Below are 16,249 nucleotides of genomic sequence, written 5' to 3'. Positions count from 1 at the left end.
TGGATAGGTGAGCAGAAGAGTCAAGGTCTAACAATTTTATTTGGTGGAGAGGCGGAGTAATCCACAAAACACTCACGCACATGTACACAAAGAGTGAAAAAACCTCGAGTGTCAACAACCCTTCTTGTGAGTAATGGCAGCTCTTGAAGTCAAATATATTTTTGCTTCTATAGCTACGTTCACTCCGGGAAGCACCCATTCAATCTCTTCTCGCACAATATATTGTTTCCCATGCATCTATCTTTGCAAGCATATATAATGTCCTATCATTGGACATTTGCATTTGACACGATTTGTGTTCCACCCATGCACTTACACAACAAAATGACGATGACGAAGCGGTAACAGGTTTCATAAGCATTTGCTCAACAACAACGACTGTGACGTCAAGCTACTAACACTTATCCAATGTATCTCCAATCAATAGTAGTAGCCATACGGCTATAAGTACTTTAACTCAACAAAACTCAGTTACATCAAAACATAAGTACATATAGCCTCACATTTAATTGTGACTAAAGGCATTTTTTCCTACTGGGTTTTTTCCTTTAGTCCTATCCAAGTATCCAAGACCTTATTTTGTAATATACGCCACATTTTGTTTTTTATATAAACACAGAAAAGAAGACCAACGGCATCCCCAAACAACTACATGATCATCAACTAGAAAATCAAAGGGGAGCGGCCCAAAAAAAATTCAAAAAGGCTTCAAGTTTACAGGTACACGTGCATGATGACACCCAAAGAACAAACAATACAGAGCTGCCAAGATAAAGACTTGCTGCAACAACAAACCTCACTTGACTTATTCACGATACAACAACCAATCGGAGGGGGAGAGCTATGGCTTCAACTACACTACATGTACAAGAAAAAGGTACCTCTACAACATACAAAGCATCTAGTAGAAGCAACTGCAACAACAAAAGGTTCAACCAACACCAAAACATGAAGTACTCGTCAAGACCACTGCAGACATAGGGTCTTGTTGAGGACGACAAGAATTCGGAGCGGGAGAGTGTTGATAGGCCAACCTTTCAACAACGCTTCCACAAAGATTCCATGAAGATTCCTCAAAGATTCTCTAAAGATTCCATATGAAGATGCTGTTGAAGTGATGAAGATGAAGATGGATGCTGTAATGTGAAGATACAAGCTCATGGACATCATCAAATATCCCATTATTATCATTTTGAGCCATTACGGCCACTTTTGTAATGTTTATAGGAACTTCATATTTTAAGTCGGCCAATTGTATTTTAGCCGCAGATGCTTGTTGGATGAGCAAAGCCAGCTCACGGTGTTGTAAGTAAGCTCTATAGAAGCCTAGGGACAAATCAGGTCATTTTGGCCGGACATTAGGTTTTCTAAGGCTTAGTATATAAACCAAAACCTAAAGCATTGTAAAGGGGACTTCTAATAATCTTATCTTCTGTGTCGACTGGGAGACTGCGAGAGAGTGAGAGTGTGTGTGTGCGCGCTACAAGAGCTATGGTGGTCGGAATCGCAAACGGAGAGCAGCAGCGTGTTGCCCACGAGGAGAGCTACGCGTTGATGCTTATATCACGCGCGTTCGTCTGTGTTTTGGCAGATTCACCTGCGAGCTACTTTTGGAGATTCGGTGAGTAAACATTGTCAGTTTTTGCATTTCAACATATCCACACGATCAGAGCGAGTAGACCTATGCATTAGGCATCTTAGTTTTCGGAAACGTCGACCTGCAAAAACCTATCAGACATCCTACATGATTCTGCACCGGGTGTTTTTGGGTAGGGTTTTGGGTCACGCACCTTAGGGAGAGTGGCCTATTGGTGTTGATAGGATATCCCTCAATTTTCGTAACGTTTCGAGAACATCTAATGGGATTTTGGCTTGCGGTAGCATCATAGGCGACTCTCACATTCACAGAACCGATGGCATGTAGATTTGATATCTCTGTAGGAAGTAGTCATTAGTCGGTCGAGTAGAGGTTGACACCCTTTGCTTGCTTCCACGCGCTTGCGGGTCGAGCTCCGTCCTCAGTTGACATTATATGTTAGGTGAGTTCTTACTGTGCTGACGTCCGTCGCGGTGTATCCGCCAACAAGCACAAACGATGGCTCGAAGCCAAATCTATCCTTGCTAATAAGCACTTAGAAGATATCAAAAAGGCAAGGCTTCTCTGTAGGGATACTTTTCTTCAACCTGAAGCCTCCAATCAAGTTCAATTTTTTAGGGCTTTAAAAATCAAGAAGAGCCGGGACCACGTCCGCTCGCTCCATGATGAGAAAGGGACAGCAGTCCATAACCAGGATGAAATGACTGGTCTGATGTTGAGCTATCTTAGTCAAATCATTGGACGGCCAGAGACCCAATCCCAAGAAGTGGAAGAAGCTAGAGGGACCTTACTTCAGAGTGTCAAGAAGGAAATTCCCCATTCGGAAGCTAATAGCTTGGAACAAGCATTCTCTGAAGACGAATGTTCACTAGCATTGCAAGCTCTTGGCAAGGAAAAGTCCCCTGGTTGGGACGGGATGACGGTGGAATTCTATAGAGAATTTTGGGATGATCTCAAGGCCCCAATCACAAGATTGGCCAATAAAGCCATGGTCGAAGGGTCGTTGGAGATAAGTGTTAAGAGAGGGCTTATCAAACCCATCCCAAAATAGATTTGTTGTTCTCAACTGAAGCATTCGTGCCCTATAATGATGATGTCAGTGGCCTACAAAATTATAGCTAAAGCAGTAGCCCTCAGACTAGACCCCTTACTAACCAAGATCATCTTACCCCATCAACATGGGTTCATCAAAGGAAGGTCCATTTACGATAACATCTTGGCAGCAATGGTGGGCATTGAATACGCAACTATCACAAAGCAGGAGTGCATTCTGCTGCAGTTGGACCTGGACAAGGCTTATGACAGAATAACATGGACATATATAGAAGCCTTCATGGAAGCTCTGGGATTTGGGCCTCGCCTATGTCGGCCGGTACGTGTAATGGGGACTGTAAACCAGTCAGAGCTCCTATTTAACGATAGAATTGTGGGCTCTTTTGAAATCAAAAGGTCTATTAAGTAGGGATGCCCTCTGGCCCCCCTACTTTTTGCCATAGGATCACATCCTCTAATTACGACGCTCGAAGCTAGTGCGGAACGAGGGGAGTTGCAAGGCCTTGCCTCACCAGGGAATAGCCAACTCCTAGTGAAACTTTTTGCAGAGGATTCTCTCCTCTTCTTGAAGGCGTGCCCGCAGGTCATCAGAAAAGCTATGGAGATTGTACAAATATTCTCAGTAGCTTCGGGGTCCCAGTGTAATATAGAGAAGTCAAGGCTGATCTCTTATCGGAAAATGACTCATTTGACCCTTCTGTCTCGTTGGGGGAGATTGTCACAAAAGGGAATATCTTTAGACATCTGGGAGCCCCCTTGGGGGTGGACGTCACTCACAAGCAAATATTTGAGTGGGTGCTTGAAAAAATCAAAAAAAAAATGAGTAGGTGGAAGTATGCTCTTCTCCCATTCCCAAGTTGGATAAAAGCGATGAATGCCTTTATGATTTCTTATATTGCCTTCACTAGCCCGCTTCTCAAGATGGCTAAGTGTCACTGGTATGAGTTCTTAAAACCAGTAAAAAGGTTTTTATGGAAAAATAACATGAAATCTTCCACGCCATGGCAATGGGCCCGTTGGGAATCAGTTGCTCGGCCGGGGAATCAAGGAGGCCTCGAAGTTCTCAACCCTGTGGCCCATGCAGAAGCTTGTTGCACCAAATTTGTCGTTTCCTTCGCTAAACAGGATCAAGTTTGGGTTGTCATGATCAGATATATGATAGAAGCTGCTAAACTTGGCTTGAAGGGTGGAAAGTGGAGAGGGGTGGAGGTTCATGACAAACTGCTAGCCCCGGCGTGGTTTACCATAAGACTGGGGGGCAGCTCAGGAGAATTGGTAAGAAAATGCAATAGAGTAGCAGGAGTCTTAAAGTGGGGGGAAGAAGCCAGATACTTCAAGAACTCCATTCTAAATTGGTCCCCCTGGATTTCCAAAGTTATAGATCCGCCACAAACTCCCTATTGGATTGAGACAGCGAGGAAGCTGAATAATAAGGTTCTGAAGCGACTTGGGCACTTCCGGGACAATGGAAACAAGAGTTGGAAAACCATTGACCTTATGGTTACCTAGTACGAACTTAATAGCTTGGAGGTCCTGCTTGTCCACAAAGTGATGAAAGAGCTTGACAATCTAGTGATGCCAATCTGTGATTTGGAGCTGGGCTGGAATGCCTGGAGCTGGCCCGGAAGTAGTCTCTTATGGAAACCCCATACTAAAATCATTTATCAGATAATGATGCAAAAGAAGAATTGGTCTAGCCCTCTTAACAAGCTATGAAAAAAGCAATGGCCGGAGGCAAGGGGGGAGCATGTAATGGAGAACATATGGAAGCCAAAGGTTCCGCAGCACATGAAGGTTTTCTTCTGGAAGGTTATGTGGGGTTCTCTACCGACGGGGGTGAAGATTCAAAAGAGAGGGATTGGGTCAGATCGATGCTTGGGGTGCAGGTTGTTGGCTAGTGAAGATCTGGCCCACCTATTCATGGATTGCCCAACTATCAAAGGCCTCGTAGGGAACATATGCAAGTGGGTCCAAAGAACATGGAAAATTAGTTTTTTTAAGACTAACCTATTCCTTGGAGGTAAGAATTCAAGTAGTCCTGCACTCCTTGTCAGCACTCACATTGTCAGATACTTCTTCTTACATAATGTATGGCAGGCAAGGAACCGCCGTGTGTTTGAAGGAGGTTTTGAGGTGGCAAGCTTCGTAGAAATTATACAAGAAAGCAAAGTGCTAATATGGACACTCGGGCGCAAGCAACACTCGGAGGATTGTTCTAGGACTACTTACGCCTTGTTGTCAGCAGATGGAATGCCTAGGATGGGGGCAAATCTTGGCCATCGCTAAATAAAAGATCTCAAAATGACAAGATTATGGACCTTGTGTATCAAGGATGAGGGGGCGGGTTGGTAGGGGTGGCTGCCCTCATAGCCGATGTAAGTATGGTCCCTGGATGATGTCATGACTTAACAAGAGCATGAAAAGACCTTGTAATTTTTTGGGCTGTTCAATATAATTCACTCACAATTGTGAGTTTTTCTATTAAAAAAAAAGCCCTTCTTATAGCTGAGAGGGGTTGGTTACATAAGGGCTCACGCCAAGAACACACACACACACACGCCACACCTCCCCCCTTAGAAGAAAAAAAAGATGCATATCTTTTTTACTGAGGGACTGGACTGATCTAAGGACACAAATTTGACTCGGGGACTGTCGCTTCCAACGCCTCATCTGGGGGGAAGGACTTACAATATGAGCTGACACGACTTGGACTTGGACTCGATTTGATTGGGTTGAGAAACATCTCGATATAGGCAATGCACTAGGTCCCTATCCCAATGCATATGGCTACATGAGGAACGACTGAACTGCGGCATAACGACAAAGACGCGACTCGATGCACAACTTCATTCCCTATCAGAGTTTGGTGTGAGTGTGTTTTGCTTATTGAAAACCAACTACATGCTTGACCAAACAAACAAACTGATCAACCTCTGGCATGCTTGGAGTCGTGTCGTACTTCATGAAATCGTTGTTGCCATTGGATTGATTCGCGCCTTGAACTGCGACATCATGATCATGAATAAAAGGAATCTTTATGAAGCAATCGTGAAAATCCAAGCACACTAAGGATTTGAAAGTTTCTGGGGTGTGAGGGATGCAATAAATGAGCTTTGCTGATGATCTTGTAAAGATTCATAGCCGATGAGCTTTTTTACTGCCACAATCATAACGAGCAAAGACTGAAAACAGTTAGTGAGCATATTCTATTTGTAAAGCGGAGATCACATGATTGGAACAATGCACTTCGTCAGCCTCAATGGCCAAGGATGTTGTATTATTGGACAGCTGAAGAGGCTCATTTTCCAATGCACTCACAACATGCCTAGCCTCGTCAAGTTTCTGTTCCACAAGCTATCTGCGTTTCTGTTCCAGTTTCTGCTATGGCAAGGTTCTATGTCTTCCTGCAAAGAAATGGGGGAAGCTTGGCCAATCGTTCTTGTGGTAAAATCCTCTTCCCGTGCTAGTAGGAATCAAACGGAAAGGCCATAGCTGCTATCTTCTATCGTAAGCAAACACCATGGTGATCTGAGAGGTAGCACGCCCAAGAAGTCCTAGGAAAACTAACCAAGAAAATCAAGAAATGTCCGTCAACTCCACCAATGTGACGTGCCCGTCACAGGGACATGAGAGCGAGCAAGAGAGAGAGAGAGAGAGAGAGAGAGAGAGAGAGAGAGAGAGAGAGAGAGAGAGAGAGAGAGAGAGAGAGAGAGACTGCTCCAAACGTAGCTTGCCTTCTATTAGTCGATTGCCCTCTTATAGCTGAGAGGGGTTGGTTACATAAGGGCTCATGCCAAGAACACACACACATGCCATAGTATCATGATAAAATACTATGTTTTTTGAAAAAAGTGTAACAATAATTGTTTAGATTAAAATATATTTCAAAAGCAACAAAAATAAGGACTGAAAAAAAAACTTGAAAGCATTGTAAAATTTCTTTTTAAAAAATGAAAGAAGAGAAAAAAGATTGTGTTTGACACAATACTCAATGTCCCTCTTTAAAGAGAGAGGTGCACAAATGTCGACACCCTCTCACAAGGGTCTAAAAGAAATTTTAAAAAAAAGGTTTATTATCATTAGCTTACCATGTGGCACTAATCCACAAGCTTTATCCAATGCTCCCCTTACTAAGGATTATTTATGTAGTCCAAAACAAGGTGAAGAATCACGGTGGCCTGCTAAGGAAATGTAATACAAAAGTAGCTCAAAGTTGTGCTGGTAAGATTTATTTTTTCACAACAAATATTTTGAAAGGTTTTAGAGAGGTTACATTATAAAGGGAGTAATAGATATATGACAAAAGGTAACTAATAGGTTAAGTTGTCTTAGTGGTAAATATGAAGAAGTTACTTATTGATCAAATTTAGTCAAACTTGGAAATTTAGTTTGTTGTTTTTTGAGATAAATGTTATAGTGAACTATGTAAAGAAACCAATGTGATTATTTCAATATAGGTTGGGATTTTAGAGTTAATATCAACATTTAAATAACAACTAAGTATGATAAAATGACATTGATCATTGAATTATAGAAAAATTTCCAAAGGAATTATCGGTTTAGGTATTTTTGTGTGAAAATTTAAGTTAAAATTAATAATATCTTCCTACTCGTTCCACTATACTTCTACTACCAAAAATCTTCACATATTCTCTTACATCCCATGTTCTTCTAGTCAAGGAAGATCAATGATATGAAATCAAAGCAATGTTTGAACTCTTGCAATTCTCTGGCCACATTATGTCATTTGCCCTAGCCAACTGGGATGCAGATTGTTTGTGCATAAAGGGTGCACCTCACTCTTTAAAAAAATTGTACTTCGCTCCAGCTCACGTCTCAGATTGACACTCATCTCCTCCCGCTTGTCTCCACTTTGTTTCCATTACATGGAATCTTTGAAGAGGCAATTCCAAGATGGCGTTCTCACATTTTGAGTCGAGCTTGAGGAGCTCCTTGCTGTGTGTGCAAGGGTCTTTCAATTTTGTTAAAAAAAGTTCACTATAGTATTTGTTGCAAGTCACCATTCTAAGCTCGTGCAATAGTTGGAGTCTCCTCGATCCGCTTCTCCCAATAGTTGCCACATTTTCCTCTTTCCTCTTTGCTCACTCAACAGCTGGTTTTTCCCCTTGCCCTTTTCTCCTTGATAAGCTATCTTCCTAGTTTTAGCTTAAAAACCCCACTTGGAGAACTAGATTGCCCAACATAGGTTACCTAAGTACGTAGCTTTCACTTTTGTCTCCAACTCACCTTTCCCTTCCCTCAAGGCAAGAGCATCTCCCAATTTTTTCCTTTATACCTATATCTCTATGCAATTTCATTAAATCGAATTTCCCCCCTTGTAATCGATCTATTTCACCTACCTCTAAAATTGTGGCTCATTATTTATTTGCAGACCTCAAAGATCATTCTCAAGATGTCGTGCAAACAAAGGATAATTTTGAACTAAGCCAATGTATCACGGGCAACTCCGTGCAATGCACACAAAGGCCACCATATAAAAAAATAAAGCTAGTGCTGCATATTGGCCTGTGCGGCAATTATCTTCTCCCTCTCTCCCCTCCCCCCCTTTTCTTTCCCCCTTTTCACTTGCTTATCTTTGAGAACTATTGTTAAAAAACTCGCTCAAAATCAACCCCACCAACTTAACTTATCAAACTATTAATTAACAAGCAAAAGCAAAAGTCTGGCTCCCTTTCCTTTTCTCTTTCTCTTAGGGCCCAAGGGATTTATCTATATTCTCCTTAATGAGACCTCTTGGCACAACTACTAATGACATTTTTCCTCTTGTAGAATTCTCTTAGTGTTACATGGGACATGTATATATGAGTTTCTCATTTGAAATTCATTTTATCAATATTAGGAATGTTTAAACCTAATCCCTAATGATGATACATGTTACATTAAAGTAACTAAGTTGCATTTGCATATTAAAGCCAAAAGTTAAAAAAAAGATCTTAGTTGTGAAAAAATTCTTTCATTTAAGAACTATTTATAATTTTTTGTGAAAAAATTTACAATTTTACATATGAAGGGACCCATTTACAAACTAAACAAAGAAAAAAAGCAAGGAAATTCAAGCGATGATGGAAAGAACATTTACATTATAAAAGAAAGATATAATATTGTTAAAACCTTTCTTTTCAATCAAAGAGGACACTTGTCCACCATCAAAGACCTTTGTATCAACGACTCAAAAGATGCTCACTTTCTCAACCTTCTCCTATGGCCTTCTGTAGCCCAATAAACAAAATATAAGACCACTTAATGGACCTACGTGGCATATTTTAAATGGGGTGTAAGATTCAGAGCATGTGGGCCGTTCAATATACCTTTGTAAATTCAAGAAACTTTGTAAATTTGGGCCTAAAAGTAAAATCAAGTAGATTCCTAAATTAGGGTCATTTCGCATCCCTCCAACTTAAATCCATGACCTCCCTCTAAAAAGCCATGTGCTCTATCCATTATGCGGCATGCCCACATGGGATTATTGAAATATAAGATAAAGGTCCCAATAACATGACATGTCCCAAAGAGGTACACCTTTTGTTTGACTTTACTCTATTTTTGTTTTGTAAAAGAAACCTTAGTGTTGTGTTGGGTTAGGGAGACTTTTAGTGTTGTGTTGGGTTAGGGAGACTTTCATTGTTTTCAGTGCATAGTGCATGATGGAGACTTGCATAATTCTATGGACACATACACACACACATATATTAATGAGTGTTTCTTAATTTCACATTTCATTTCACAGCCTAGCTTCACATGGCTTGACTTTTCTTACATTCTTACAACTTAATTCTAGTCAATATTCATGAAAGTCTCTTTTATTAAGCGGCTGACAATTGAGTTTCCTTTCCACAAAGAAGCGAACCAAAAATACTAGCATAAATTTAAAATTTGCAAGATTTTTGAACTATTTTCTCACATATTTCACCAGCTTTTCTTCTCTTTACCATGGTTTGCAACCAGATAGTCTCCATTTTCAATCGGCTCAAGGCTAAGCTGAGGCAATCCTTTCTTGAACATTGATTCTACTTAAACTCAACCTAATGATTTTATCACGTTCTAATTATTTTAGAATGCCACCGTGATTCTTTCACTTGTTAAAATACTTAAGTGTCATGATTAGGTTAGTATGGGATATGAGGACAAGGACTTCCTTTCCATATCAATTTCACTCAAAATCAAAACTGAAATAACATTTAAGGCAAGTTTTAATCATCACTGAAAACATTGAAAGTATGCCTAACTAGGCATTCCTCTAAGACTTCTTTTAGAAAGCCAAAAAGAAGTTTTTTGCCATGTGACACCACTAATATGTAAGCTTTATCCAATGGTCCACAATTGCACCAAAAATCCAAAGCTTCACTAAGGACTCTTTATGCAATCCAAAAATACAATAAGATGTTTAAAAAAAGCATAAAATTTTGAAAACTGGTGCCTTTCAAGGATCAACTCTGTTGATGATGACGACGACGGAAGAGTCGGAGAGTGGGTGAGCATCGTCACTATATAGCACGGCTCTGGCCAGGGGCGATCTATGGTGGGAAAGAGAAGCAAAAATAGCAATGCAATCTCAACAGTTCGTTGACTCGATGAACTAGGGGGTGAACTAAGGGTGAACTCGGGGCAACAATGGCGCCCCGAGTTCACTCGTAGTTCACCCCTAGTTCACCCACGTCGCGGGGTGTGGGTCAAACTGGGGACATTTGGATTGCCACACGAATGCCCTACCACCACGCTAACGTGTGTCGTTGCCCATGTTGGCATGACACATGAACACACCCTAGTTTACTCGCCCTTAGTTCACCTCTAGTTCACTGCATGATCTGACGGTTGAGATTAAAGTCGTCTCGTGCCCGCAACTTTGAGCCCTAGATCCTCTTTGAGCTAGAGCCGTGCCATATAGTGAAGAGGGTGAGAGAGAGAGAGAGAGAGAGAGAGAGAGAGAGGAACACGCGCTTACCGCTATTTGGATTTGGGAGATCTGTGCGACGAACAGAAGTCCATGTGAATCCACCATCGAACGACTCCGCCAAGCACACCTTCCCGAACATCGATCTGAGCAGGAAGCGAATGCTGTTGCTGTTTGTCTTGTAGGCAACGGGCTGAATGACCCCCATCGCTATCTCTCTCGAGTAAATGGGTCCATGCTTAACCCATGTCTCGCCTTCATCATTCGTCACCTGCAATGCAAAGCACACAAGGCATGGTGACAAAACAAACAATAGCAAATTATAAAGCTCTATATTCTTCTAATCATGATCCCCTTTCGGCTTTTTCGCACACTGTGGGATTTAACCCAGTCCCTTGCAGATATGAGCAAAGGGCGCTGTGTTGACGACACTCTCATTCCGATAATTTTTTGCAAAGCAAGGTCAATGAGCTTTGGTTCTTGATATCAGAGAATGTGGAACAGCAACATTGCACATTCGAAGATGTCAAGATGACGGACGCCCTTTTTATGATGATCATCTTCACTGACAGAATTATGTTATAATACCTCTGCCCAGGCTCCCCATGACATGTAGCTCTCCACCGATGATCCGCAAACCAGCTGCCCATTCTCCATCAGTAAGGGCTGCAAGACAACGCAGTGTGCATTATAAAGCCGCCTTGATCATATAGCCTAGAAGAGATGTATATGCACAGGATGGGAGATGGCGACTAGTAAGAAGGATGGAAATGAGGAAATCAAATAAACATAGTGAAGAGGCAAACACTGCTTGTAAACCCACCATTTGTCTGCTTTTGTGTAATTCACAAGAAGAATTAGAAATTTTCTCATGTAGGAAAACAGAGTCTTTTTCAATGTTTTTCATACAATGCATAACATCATGAGCTTCTGCTCGAGAGGCACTGCATACCTAGCTAGGTATGCAGTGCCTCCCTCATAGAAGCTCATCATGTTCAAGTAAGTCACAATGTGGGAATTATTGTGAGAATTTGTCCAAAACTTCTTGCGTAATAGGTGATGGGCTTTGTCCGGAATTTGAAGAGTGCCTAGGAAGAGGCCGGTGACATGTAACATATAGCATGTGAGTGAGCTCATCAAAAATAAGAGTCACACCTTGTTCTTTGATGGACCCAAAATTCCTGGTGGCAATTGCTCTCTGCTCGACCAGCTTCTCCCACCGTCTTTGGACCGCTTCATGAAACCACTCCACCTAAGGAATCACCACACAAGTTGTCAAACAAAGGCAAAAAAGGGAACAAATTTAGCTCAATAGAATTGGTAGCAAATATGGGAAAAAATTTTGCTCACTTTTGAACTTCAGGTCCAATCTTGTAAAAAAGGAGTATATCGTTGTTTGGCATTCGGAAAAGAACCGGATTCCACATAGGAATACCGGGCTCCTCATCAACAGCATCAGGATACGACCATACGCCATCCTTCATACAAATTTCCAAGAGAAATGAGACCTTGTCAATGGCATAATAGAAATAAATAGGGACCTCATACAAAATGAAGACAACCTTAATTAATTTCTCATGATCATAAATGTAGGACAGCTGATGATAGAACCTTATAAATCTGTATCCATATTTTCACATCTGGTGCACCTTCATGGCTGCCCCCAAAGTATGCTGCAAGAAATACACCTGATTCTACCTGCAAACATCTTATATGTCACTGCAAACTGAAAGGAAAAATAAGAGATCTGCATTAATTGCGGATGCTGATGGCGTCACAAAACGCCATCAGGCAAAAATGTCTGACTAGTAGGTCTCTTACCATTTTAGAAAAATGAAAAATCTTTCAAACTAACCAAGGGTAATTACTAATAGTGTAGGAAATGTGTATGCACTATTACCTTTCACTTAGTGTTTCTTCTCCGTAGAGGCTCTTTGCACTATGTGTGTATGTACAGGATTTGTCTTGTTGGGAGGAGATGGATAGGAGACCATATATTCATACATAATAATGCAAGAAACAAGAGGAAAGATGTCAAGGACATAAGTTTGCAGATGTATAGTTACAAACCCAAGGCTTAGTTGCAACTAAGCCCTGCACAAGAGCATTGCCATAAATGAATTATTGTCAGTCATGCAATCACACCACAACATATGATCATCTTTTGATTCCACAATAGCATTTGTCTTAATCAATGACTACATTACACCAGACATTACAGAACTATAGCTGACAGTTCTCGTTCTTTTCAATCTTGAATGCACCACTAACATACGATCCATTTTAACATGATGCAACCGATTGTTAATTTGCTATGCTAGAGAGTGTGGATGCAAATATAGAGTAGATTATTATTCACAAAGACGTACAAAGTGTCGCTATGAACAAACAATATTGGAAACCGATACAAGTATGGAAGTGTAGAAAAAATATGGTTTAGACCCCAAGAGGATACCATACCAGATTCTTTCAAAAATGCTACATGTAACAACAATATAATGTTTGTTTTTTGAAACCTAAATTGATAGCTAGATGAAGCATGGCCGGTATGTTTACTCAGAAAATAGCAGTCAAAAGCTCTTCAAATAATACCATTCACAATGTAGAAGAATTCACTCTTCATGTGTGGAATTTAAAAGACATGCATACCTCCACAATGGTAGAGGCATGGCAACTGTTGAATGGAGCGCCTCCAAGAGGAAAGAGGAATTCTTGCAGCACAAGAGCGGGGCTTGGAGGTGTTGAGCACTTTGGGGCTGGTTCCGGTGCATGCTCAAAATGGGGAACCGAAGAGGGAGCCGGGGCAATGCTCTTTGGCGAGTGCACGTTGTTTTTGTGATTTGTAATGCGATGGACCAGCGTGTCTGGCAGCTTCCTGTGGTCTTTATAATCATTAGATCAAGCAGGTGTAGGGCTGCATGCATACTTCTTCATACAAAGAACACTGCTACACAGTATGGTTCTTATCATGAACACCTACATGCATATGTTGGCCATGAATCACACCACATTTCCAAAGAGTTGGCAATCAGAAAACTCAAAGAGGCATCCCTATATTGACCAGTAAATTTGCCTACTTGTGCTTCATTCATATCACTGCAAACTCGGGCTTTCATGCACAAGAAGATTTAGAAATTTTCTCATGTAGGAAAACGGAGTCTTTTCCAGTGTTTTTCATACAATGAATAACATCATGAGCTTTTGCTCGAGAGGCACCGCATACCTAGCTAGGTACGATTGGGGGCAGGGGACCACCGGCCCCCCCCACCGGGCCGGCGGTCCCTGCCCCCAATCGTACCTAGCTAGGCATGCGGTGCCTCCCTCACAGAAGCTCATGATGTTGAGTTAAGTAACAATGTGGGAATTATTGTGAGAATTTGCCCAAAACTTCTTGTGATGTATGGCATTGGCTTCATCATCCAAATAATGGCACTTCGAAACACTTCAACTGAAATACAATCTAGTTGGGTGCTAATGCAAAACTCAAAATTAGCACTCAGCTTGAGAATCTGGTTAAATGTGGCTCCTCATCATTATTTGATTCAAGGTGCTTACAAGATTTAGAGAGTGACTTGAGTAGAATGTGATGATTACCTTGATGTATTATGAAGAGGAACCATCTCTTGCAGGAACCTCCCTGACCAAGACTCAGACAAGCTCTTCCTTTGTCCATGTTTGTATATGTGCTGAGGCGAGGCGCTTGAGAAGGCAGAAATGCTTAGGAAGCAGAGAAACGCTAAGAAGCCTGCTAATTTTCTGAGGTAAGTGGAACTGCCCATTACTTGGTGTGACATAGATTGATTGAAGAAGAAATGCACAAAGCCAAGAAAACAATTAGAGTGCCCACTAGATATTGTAAAGTGATCAAAGAGTAGGAATGGATATTCAGAAGGCTTTATTGTTGCCAGAGAGACCGATAGCTTGTCGAAACTCACTAACACTCTTTTGGTCTAGAGCGATTGTTCTAATTCAAACACTCAACCAAGAGAGGCATCCCCCTTGCTGTGATTGTTGGTGTACATGTGTGTGTATGTTTTGTCTACTTGCTCAAGTGATAGAGATTTTCAAGGAAAAAGCCTGGAGAGAGGCATCCCCCTTGTGATTGTATGTCCATAAGTATGTCTGTGTTCCATTGATTGGAATCCAGAGAAAAAGACCCATCAGCTCAGCCAAAAAGCCAATTTGTAAATAATTTTTGTGAAGTTCAGAGCATGTGAAGGCTCAACCCAAAAAAAAATGAAAAAAAAAATCAATCATTAGAAAGCTTTGAGACTCCAAACAGCGAAAAAGGTGGGGAGATTCTCAAGAGGAGAAGGAATCAAAACAGACAAGAAAGTACTAGAGAAACAAGCAAACTTACACAGTGAGAAAGAAGCTAGAACCTGAAAATGTCAATTCAAATTGCTTTTGGCTTTTTTAGTAGTGGCAAAAGTATCAACAGGACCAAAGAGAATTACAGAGAGGTAGAAATTAAAGCCTCTCAAACTCATTTTTTCTGTAATATGGAGAAGAATAGGAGAAGTTTTAATGTCGTAGGAACAATTCAAAGAGCGATTCACGATTCACGAGTCTTGAGCTCAAGACCTGTTCTTAAAGAGGTATTGGGTGATGTGGGCTTATCACTAGAAACCTCCCTTTAGCATATGTTGAAATTTGCAGGCTAGAAAATAACCAGTACTACCAACCCAATGCCCCCAAATGACAGCCCAACATCTCCTTGTAATTTGTACTTTTTTACTGTGGCTTTAGTACCCAAAAAGACCCACAATCTTCTTGTGTATGACAATCCAAGTGGCTTTTAGCCTAAAAACACCAAAAAAAATTATTTGCACGAAAACCCAAAATCTTCTTGTGCATGACAAACCAAGTGGCTTTAAGCCCCAAAACTCCCAAAACCTTGTTTTTTATGACAACCCAATTGGGTTTTAGCCTCAAAACGCCCAATTTCTTGCTTGTAAGAAAACCCAAAATCCTGTTCTGTATGGCAACCCAAGTGGCGTTAAGCCCCAAAGCACGTAGAAACTTGTTCTGTATGACAACCCAAGTGGCTTTTAGCCTCAAAACAACCAATTTCTTGATTGTAAGAAGACCCAAAATCTGGCTCTGTATGACAGTCCACGCCCCAGAAAAGCCCAAAACCTTGTCTTGTATGACAACCCAGTTGGTTTTAAGCCTCAAAACACCCAGTTTCTTGCCTTGTAGGAAAACCCAAAATCTTGTTCTGTAAGGCAACCCAAGTGGGCTTTAAGCTCCAAAGCACCCAAAATCCTGTTCTGTATGATCTGAATTGTACTTGCTACTGTAGCTTTTAGGGCCCTTAAGCAAGTAGAATAAGAGGGCCTTTTTCCAACTAACTTACAACTACAAGGCAGGAATAATGATAAGCTCTATAGAAACCATAAAGAAAGGTGGACATGTCATGTGACACTCCCAAAAGTTGTCATATGGCCGTGTCCTTGCTGCTTAGGGTGATGTTGTGGGGCTCCTCAGAACATGCCAAAGGTGTGATTTCCATTAAGTGGCATGATCTTGTATACAGAGGTGGACCCGCAGCACACACATTTCCCCTCTCTCTCTCTCGCGCGCTCTCGTACGCCACCAGCATCACCATCACTATCACCACCATGCACACTCCCCCGCCCCCGGGAGCTCATCTTGAGTTCACTACTTCTCAGCTATAAGATCTT

The 16,249-nt window shown here is 41.4% G+C and overlaps 1 protein-coding gene across 2 annotated transcripts in view; it reads right to left on the bottom strand.

Annotated features, from left to right (window-relative positions):
• LOC147437276 (uncharacterized) overlaps window positions 1-15,850 on the bottom strand; it is a 36,473-nt gene extending 20,623 nt beyond the window's left edge. Inside the window, exons 1-7 of one of the 2 annotated variants that reach the window (XR_015184840.1) lie at window positions 14,157-15,850; window positions 13,212-13,437; window positions 12,174-12,260; window positions 11,913-12,040; window positions 11,718-11,814; window positions 11,151-11,228; window positions 10,614-10,833 (exon numbers count right to left, since the gene is read on the bottom strand). Coding sequence is in view for 1 of the 2 variants with exons in the window: in XM_086486850.1 (XP_086342976.1) it covers window positions 10,614-10,833; window positions 11,151-11,228; window positions 11,718-11,814; window positions 11,913-12,040; window positions 12,174-12,260; window positions 13,212-13,437; window positions 14,157-14,356 (1,036 nt within the window). In the remaining variant the exon portion in view is untranslated. The remainder of the gene's footprint in view (window positions 1-10,613; window positions 10,834-11,150; window positions 11,229-11,717; window positions 11,815-11,912; window positions 12,041-12,173; window positions 12,261-13,211; window positions 13,438-14,156) is intronic. The other variant, XM_086486850.1, reaches the window with a different exon arrangement.
• Window positions 15,851-16,249: the final 399 nt, after the last annotated feature.

The sequence above is a fragment of the Adiantum capillus-veneris genome, chromosome 17, assembly GCF_014529385.1.
Source record: "Adiantum capillus-veneris isolate H3 chromosome 17, ASM1452938v2, whole genome shotgun sequence".
Classification (NCBI taxonomy): domain Eukaryota; kingdom Viridiplantae; phylum Streptophyta; class Polypodiopsida; order Polypodiales; family Pteridaceae; genus Adiantum; species Adiantum capillus-veneris.
Note: the sequence above shows the minus strand (reverse complement) of the source record. Positions and strands in the feature narration are given on the sequence as shown.